The following is an 8,506-nucleotide window of genomic DNA, read 5'->3' on the forward strand; positions in this document are numbered from 1 at the left end:
TTACGATGCCACCGCCATGAGATGGACGAAGAACCTTCTCCTACGATGGTGTAGTAGCGTAATGTTTCAAGGTTAAGTGATGTTGCTTGGTTGCGGCTAAAAATGGCCAACCGTCTGTAGCCACCTCCGTTGGAAGCAGGTGGCAGGGTGACGGTGCACAGATGCATTACTCAATCCCGTTACGTACGCGTTGGCATGCGCCGATGCGTCTGCGAGCCGTTGCGCTCACAACATTTGCGTAATACGGTAACCAACACATTCGCAAACGGTGCAAACAAAGCATTCCGAGAGACAATCACGCCGTCACTCACCTGATACGATGACAGGAATGGATCACGGTTCTCGTCCATGCCCGACACTACGTCGAGCGGTCCGGGAAATCCTCCGGAACCGATGCCACCGACACCGCCGCCACTGCCAACGACACCGCCAGCACCTCCACCACCACCACCACCACCGCCACCAACGGTACCGGTGGCAGATATGGAGAGGGACGATTTGCTGGGGAATGGAATCGATGAAGTGGTGCGCCTGTAGCGAGACGGCGAGTTGGCAAGGTTCGACTGTAACGGCTGCAGTGCGTTCGACTGATGGTGCGATGGATGATGATGGTGCTGCTGCTGCTGCTGCTGCTGGTGATGCTGATGTTGTAGGCTTTGTTGCTGATGCGAATGTTGCTGCTGATGGTGGTGAGATTGCTGCAGATGGCTGCTATTGCCGATGCCGTACGGGGAGAGCGACTGGTTACCGGACTGGTGCGGAGGCTTGCGCGAATGTAGCCCGTTCGGCCCGAGTCCCGATGGGTTGAGGCTCGAAACGGAACGGCCACGGTTCCACGAGGACAACGAACTTTGCTGCTGCTGCTGATGCTGATGCACTTGCTGCTGCTGCTGCTGCTGCTGATGGTGTTGCTGCTGCTGGGTGGACTGTTGCTGTGACCATGGGCCCGGGTTGGACCACGAAGGGTACGAATTTTTATACTGATTCTGTTGCTGCTGTTGTTGCTGCTGCTGCTGTTGCTGCAACATTGCATTACCATGCACGGATAAACCGCTCGGCGAGATACCGTGATGATGGTTGGGGAAACCACCATGCGAAGCCGTAATGGCACGGCGCTGTTGCTGATGTTGCTGCTGCTGTTGTTGCTGCTGTTGCTGCTGCTGCTGTTGTTGCTGCTGTTGCTGCTGGGCAGCGGCGGCTGCAGCAGCTGCGGCAGCCGCCACAACGGCACCACTGTAGAGATTGCTTGAGAAATTCTGGAACGCTCCCAATCCATTCATTGATAGGTGAGCACCACCGGAACTGCCCTGGCCAGACGTCGTTTCATCCGGACCGGTCGACCACGGGCTCGAATGATCCGGTGACGTTCCGAACCCGAGCCCGCTCGGAGCCAAGCAAGACCCGATGTGTGATGATCCGTTCATCAGATTGGACGTGACACCGAGACAGCTCAAGTCGGACGCCTTCAGACTGAGCTCTTCAGCTACGGACTGCAGCTGCAGCTGATCGGATCCACCATCCAGGAGCAGATTGTTGTTGGCGCTGTTCTGATTCCCACCACCACCGTTACCATTCACGCACATGCTACCGCTGCTGTTTAAACTGCTAGCACTGCTGCCCCCATTATTGCTGTGGTTGTGACCCGTGTTGTTGTGGTTGCCGTTTGCGCTACTGCCGTTGCTGCCGTTGCCCATCCCATTCACGCCACCGTGCCCGCCAAGGTTCACTATCGAGGGCGATGTAATGCTGCCACCGTTCAGCAGCGAAGAAGTGACCGTCGCTTCGCCGACATTTCCTGCCGCCGAGCCCAGTGCCATGGAGAGTTCGCGGGCAGCCGACACAGACGAAAGCGAGCAACCGTCGGACGACATGGCCGTTGTGATGATGCTAGACACTGAGGAAAGACCTCCTACGCCGCAGCTGGAAGCAGCAACGCTCGATGCCATCAGCAGTCCGCCCGGTCCATCGACAACGGACGCACCGGAACCGCCCGTAGCAACGCCTAACGCCAACGAACCAGCCGAACCACCGCCGCCACCAGACAGTTTGGGACCGGTGCCACCGTTACCATTTGTCTTGGTGCGCTCTCCCATCGACACCGAGGACGACGAGGACGAAGATTCGCCGATCGTGCCCAGACTGTCCGAGATGCCAGTGCCGGCCATATCGGGACCGGACGTCCCCGCCAAATGCTTGATGTTCAGCAGATTATTGATGCTGAGCGTGTCGAGCAGCGACGGATTAGCCACGCATGACTCGTTCGCAAGAACTGAGCTGGAGTACAGAAAATCGCCCATCGCTCTGTTCTCTTCCTGTACTTGGGGGAACGGAACCTTCCAACTAGCAGACAGACTGTGTGGTAAGTTTTTCAACCGCTCCAAACAGTCACTGCAATCGCACACACGCTTAGCCTTTCAGTCACGAGTCACTTGCAAATTTCACACAAATCTTCACGAAAAACCACTAAGCTTAAACTAAGCTTAAACAACCACGCACGACGATTCACCGACACGACACGCGCGAATTATTTACGAAGTTTTGCCAACTGCTGGCTCACAGTGCACAGTGCGTTTTGCGAAACGACGAGTACTATCTTCACCAACCGTGTTCACGATACATCACATTCAATCGAATCGACACACACACGCAGTTCACATACTCTTATCAGCTGTTGGGTTTTACACGCTTTTTTAAATATTTTAAAATTTACCTCCACTTTCCGATTCCGACATTTGCTTTACGTCCACTTACGCGACAGTAATCACGGTCATAACCAAGCGATACGCTCCCGACTCACGCATTCACACCAACAACAAACCGCTGGATTACTTTCGCGGCGGATTAGTGTTCTTCACCGAACAGACGAGCGATTTAACACACGAGCGCACACCTAGAGCAGTGGCGTATCTGTACTCGGAGGGAAAAAGATGAGCCAGAATGTAACAAGACCATTAACATTGAGCACAACGCACAACTGTTTGACACGTTTGAACTTTAACTTCACACACCGAAGCCGTCCGGGGCCATCCTCACACTAACGAGCTTAAAGTCGAACAACGAGAGTTAACAATCGATAGAGGGTTGAAGTTTAAGGTTAGCTTTCGTTTAACAGTCGATGAGTCTTCTTACGGGCACGATTCGCTCCCCCTGCCTTCGGAACAACTCTACCATTAACACACGCACACACTAAGCGGCTAGTTCAAAGCACATCGATAAACTCTAGCGAAATAGCGATACATAAACTTAACAAGCACACCGATAAACACCAGGTAGAAACGTTACGAATGTTGTTATAAAGGTAAGAAAACTTTCTGCCAACTCGTCGACCAGTTTGCTGTCGACCACCAGCACACCACCGATACGGTACACAGTGGACGGTGGCGTGTGTTTTTTTCCGCAGCGCCTTCGAAGCACGTCAGGGCTCGAGCCGAAGCCTAATGGTGCTTTCCCTTCTGTCAACGCCGGAAAAAAACGGTCCGTTTCGCTACTGCGATCAACTTGTCCTGAAACGAAGCGACACGAATTGACCGCAGAAAGCCAGCGTTGGCTGAGTTTTATTCGCCATCCGCCGAAGATGGACCTAGATGGAGCAGCCGAGCAAACCGAAACGTTCACAGTCGGGTCACTCAGCACCGTATCCTGCCGAACACTCCCCGATGGGGAACGCACGCAATGAGCGAGGGGCGGGTAAACAAACGCACATTTATCCCAGTGGCACCGTACCCTAGTGAACTCGACTCGGTCTAAGGATACGAACGGAGCAGCACCAACAGAAGGAAGCGTTCCGAACGCTGCTGAGTGACTCGGCGTGACATGCGCCGTCTCGTCGATACCCGATTCGGTCCCGTGCACTCGCCGGGTGGGGCGGGATGGTGGTGGTGGCTCGGCAGGAGAAACGACACCCACCAGCGCGATTAATAAGGTACGTGGGAGTTTTCGAACGAGCCTTCCAGCCTCAGAACTCCAATCTTAACGAAGATTCCCCAGCTGCCGTTAAGCTAAGCTCCTCGCTTGAATCGCCATCTCCATCAGTCACTCGGCCACGGTGAGTTCTGCAACGGTTTTGGTTGAGAAATTTGGCTCCATCATGACATGGTTTCAATCGGAAAAGATGCGTTTCGACTTTTCCCAAACGCGAAGCATCGGGACGATGGTGTGCTTCTGTGTGACTTAACGCCACACACGCCGCGCGCTCTCTCTCTCTCTTGTTGGCTGCGTACGTGCGTGTGCCGCTGCGACAGACAGTATGGATGCGTCTAGACGGTGGTATAATTGTGGGCTCTACTCTCGTCTAACCGAGAGCGCCTACTGACGTCAGTAAAATGCCTGGTGAACCAAAATGTGCCATCGGAAAATGCTCAACCGCCGTCCCATCCTCATAGCAAGGATACTACAGAACTTTCCAATTGCCAACACACCGTCTAATGACGGCTAAGCCACACAACAACAGCAAAAAACGCACAAGACATTTTATCCATTTGGAGTGGTCGCCGGGGTAGCCGATATGACGCTCCATCGAACGTTTGACGCTTGGATCGACCAGGGGAAGCGGGAGCGATCGCGGGTGCTGGCGGTGGTGTAATGATGGGAAATTTTCCGCTATGATTGATGCGTTCCGGAATGCTTGTTTTTGTGGGAGGAGTAAACTGATCAGCCCTGGTCCGTAGGCACCACAGGCAAGCCGGAAAAGAACTGGGCCAAAACAGGACATTCGTCGATGGGCCATTAGCCCTTCCCGTTACGCTTGTCTACCTTGTCGGTCGACCTTCTGACCGAATACGAAACGATTACATATTTCATCAGCAAAATGATGAAATTATGGAACGTTACCAAACAGCTCGGAAAACCGTTTGCGCTTCGCGTCCGGCATTGCGTGTAACCGAATTGATTTGCGTTCATTCATAATTATCGTTTTTTGTGTGTGTTTGTGGATTATTGGTAATGAGGAACATCGTCCGTGCGGACATCATTTGTGTACTGTCGGAGAAAAAAAACTACACCACTCTTCAAATCATAATTAAGAGCTTGATGTAGCATTTAAGCACGATCAGCCTAAGGAAGTGGTGGACGGCCTGTGCGTGTCGTCCTCAGCGTTGAACTGGGCAGCAAATAATGGATTATGATAGCAACTAAGTACTTATTTTTTGTTGATTTTCTTTTGGCAGCAATTCGTTGTGTTTTTGTTTACCGAAAACTGAAAATGTGTGTCCTTATGGTGTAGACTTATCATACTTTTTGGAGAGTGTCTACATCAGCTCAGTTTGATATACCGTGAACAAATGTCTATAACTCTATACCACGATATGTCAAAACGGTAGTGTACATACTCCTTCAATGTGAAGAATTCCCTTGACACTATCAGAAATAGCTATTGCATTAGGTATGTTAGATTGCTGGAATACATTAAATGCATTTGATCCGGTTCAAACATCGAAGAACTTTAGTTCCTAATAACTATCAAGCGCCGGTATGCAGCAAACCGAATAACTCTCTCTCTTTCTTTTTTTCTCTCTCTCTCTCTCTAGCTATGTCCAAATGTCAAATAGTCTGTAAACACTTCACACACACACAGCCAAATTCACCACTAAGGGCGCTACCATTACCAAGGCAGAGAAAATGGTGTCCTCAATCGTGTACACGGCGTCGCTAGGATTTTCCATGCCAACCGACCGCCAGAGCAGTGTGTTATGCCGGATAACTTTTCCACACTCACACCAGCGCACACGGGGTACACGTGCAATGGAAAGGAAAACCTTTACCGCACATGAATGAGAGCTGTTGTGTGCTGCCCAAAGGAAGGAGCATCTAGCGAGAGAATGTGAAGCGTTCAAACACGTTCAAAGCTAACCTGCGTCACTCACGGCGTCCGTACGGATGGACGCAGAGGCGGCTTTGACGTTATGATAAGCTGGGAAAGCGAAGGAAAACCCCAATTTCCGCACTCCAATGTTCATGCCACACGGTTCGGCGAGAGAGCCACATAAGCAATAGAACTGCACACAAGCGCGTGAGGGAAGAGCACGGCAAACAGTCCGTTTCTAATGACAGCAGTGCCAACTTTGCGGCATGAAAAATCAATCGCACAAATGTGTTTTTCTCGCATGGTTCGATCCCGCTCACACTTGAGTTTTGTTTTTCATTTTCAATGACATTTTTCCGTCGTACACAGCCTGTTTCTGTCAACCACTCTGGTATTCATGAATGTAGTGTACATCAATCGGTACTTTCCTACTCTTTTCGGTACCCACTTCATACATAGTGTTCCTCTATCGCTCGCTCTCTCTATCTCTCTCTGCTGCTCTTGAATGCTGGTATCAGCAACGGTACGCTCACGCGTAAAACATCCTGTGAATGAACAGTTTTCCTCTCTCACGGGCGCCTATGCACGGGGAAACTATAAATGTATACGTCAGAAGAGAAACTGTCAAAACAGTGGGCTATTTTTGTATGCTGAATGTTGCGTACGTCACACCGAACACAAAACGCCAAACCACCAAGCAGGAGAAGCTGCTATTATAATCTGAATTTTTCATCATTCGCCGCAGCTTACGGCGTTCGCAGGAATGGTTGAACAATTATTTCCACCGTTTCGTAACCCATCGATTTAGTGTCGGTTCCCGCTGGCTGCGCATATCATTGTTCAACGCAGTAAACACGCACATTTCTGGCCTCTTCTGGCGTTACGTTGGTGGTGGATTCCACCTTATCAGCAGATAACGATGTCGTCATCGGTGCAGGGAAGACATGGATTTGGAGAAACCGCACTTCAGCACAACGCACCCATACGCTGTGTTCCATATCTCGAGCACGGTTTCGTATTTTTCTAGCCTCTGCTACGTTTACGCAGTCAAACATCACATACAACACACGCAACATACGGAGCTCTAGCACTGCACGTAACACGCACACCACCGTACCCAAATGTCACCAGCTTGTGCTGATAAGCAAGCATCGTCGGGGAATCGAACAAAAAAAAATCGGACGCCAGCATCGACGTGGACGCTGGTACCTCATCGATTGCATTAAACATAGATACATTAGGTGCTGTATCTATGTTCAATCGTGCCACGACCGATTGGGGCGCACTCGGGAGTGCATAAATAAGTTAGCAACTTGACAGATGGGTTGCCTTCGATAAGCTCCACTACGGCTAGTTCGTACTAGCCGGGAAACCAATTCAATGCCAATACTCGCATCCACACACATACGCACGCACACTTTAACACAAACACATTCATTACTTATACACGCTAAGGCTACGTCCAGACTTTGGTGCATAGCGCTTGGTTTGCTTGAGATTGCATTTGCTGAACCTGAACCGTGTATGCACCGTGTCAACACTGCACCCACAGTGTACAAAACCTCACTGAATTCAACAGCCTTAAACATGAACTATGTGCAAACGGGAAGAAGAAGAACTGGCAGCCCGGGACTGACGGTGAGATCTCCGCTCGTATGCTGTCTGCCACCTTAAAACACCTGCGATGGACGGGCAAAGCTTTGGAACAATTCAACATCACACTCTGGTGTGTGAAGCCGTGATCCGCTCACAAACCCACACACACACACCAAAACACTAAACACGTCATAGTTTTTCCCTCAAAACACTTATCACATACACTCAGCTACGAAAGATTCTGCACGGCAAACCACACCGTCCACCCTTTGGCACGCTTTGACGGCAACATACGGCAACGGCCACAGAGCTTGCTGAAGCGTTAGCGATAAAGAAACACAGCATCGTCGCGAGCTGCACGGTCCAACCACAGGAATGTGTCAACTTGGCCCTCCGAATATTAGCGGAAAGATGTCCCACACACGCGTAGGAACCTTCCCACACACGCGTAGGAAATCCTGTCAAACTGGTGCCCGCTGCCCCGCTGCGGTTGTTGCCTACCTTCACACGCGTGAAAATACTACTTCCATGCGAATCTGTTCACACTCGAAACGCGTCTGGCCAGTGGTGGCTCCTGCCTAGAGGCTTTTCAGTCGCAACTCTCGCCAGCCCTGACGTTGCTGCTGGTGAAAAACTACTTTTTTTCCATCCGTCGAGCGAGCAGATTCGCTCACGGTTAGCTTCTTGCGGGAGAAAACACGCCACCTTACTTTCGCTCGGTGCTGGTACGGTGCGATGCAACAAACACTGCCTAAACACACGGTCCGTTCATTTTCCCTCGGCACTCACCGTGTACGGGTGAAGCGGAAAGCGGCCTGGGTAGGGTTGGTTTGGCACTCCGGGAAAAACTCAACCTCTGTCCCACATAGACGGTGCAAGGTGTGCGCATGCCAACAGCTGTTATCTGAGTGCTGCCGCTTGTTCGCACTCGCATGAAGGAGTGCTACCGCTCGGTCAACACTCAGAACTCGTCCGAAATGTTCATTACCCGGTAGTGTAAACGCACCGACCATAAAACCGACCACTGACAATCAGACTCACCAAACAGTGGGAGCGAGTGCGATAAAAAAAAACCTCAACAAACTCAACGCGATTGATAAAGCTTCCCAG

The 8,506-nt window shown here is 51.1% G+C and overlaps 1 protein-coding gene across 8 annotated transcripts in view; it reads right to left on the reverse strand.

Annotated features, from left to right (window-relative positions):
* The window catches only part of LOC118508440 (cytoplasmic polyadenylation element-binding protein 4-like), a 193,326-nt gene extending 185,057 nt beyond the window's left edge, over positions 1-8,269 (reverse strand). Inside the window, exons 1-2 of one of the 8 annotated variants that reach the window (XM_036048226.1) lie at positions 8,186-8,269; positions 312-2,907 (exon numbers count right to left, since the gene is read on the reverse strand). In XM_036048226.1, coding sequence (XP_035904119.1) covers positions 312-2,297 — 1,986 coding nt within the window. In that variant the 5' untranslated portion in view covers positions 2,298-2,907; positions 8,186-8,269. Of the gene's footprint in view, positions 1-311; positions 3,985-7,367; positions 7,383-7,619; positions 7,756-7,897; positions 8,031-8,185 lie in introns of those variants that run through there. The other 7 variants (XM_036048223.1, XM_036048224.1, XM_036048225.1 and 4 more) reach the window with 7 other exon arrangements.
* Positions 8,270-8,506: the final 237 nt, after the last annotated feature.

This window comes from Anopheles stephensi, chromosome 2 (assembly GCF_013141755.1).
Source record: "Anopheles stephensi strain Indian chromosome 2, UCI_ANSTEP_V1.0, whole genome shotgun sequence".
NCBI lineage: Eukaryota > Metazoa > Arthropoda > Insecta > Diptera > Culicidae > Anopheles > Anopheles stephensi.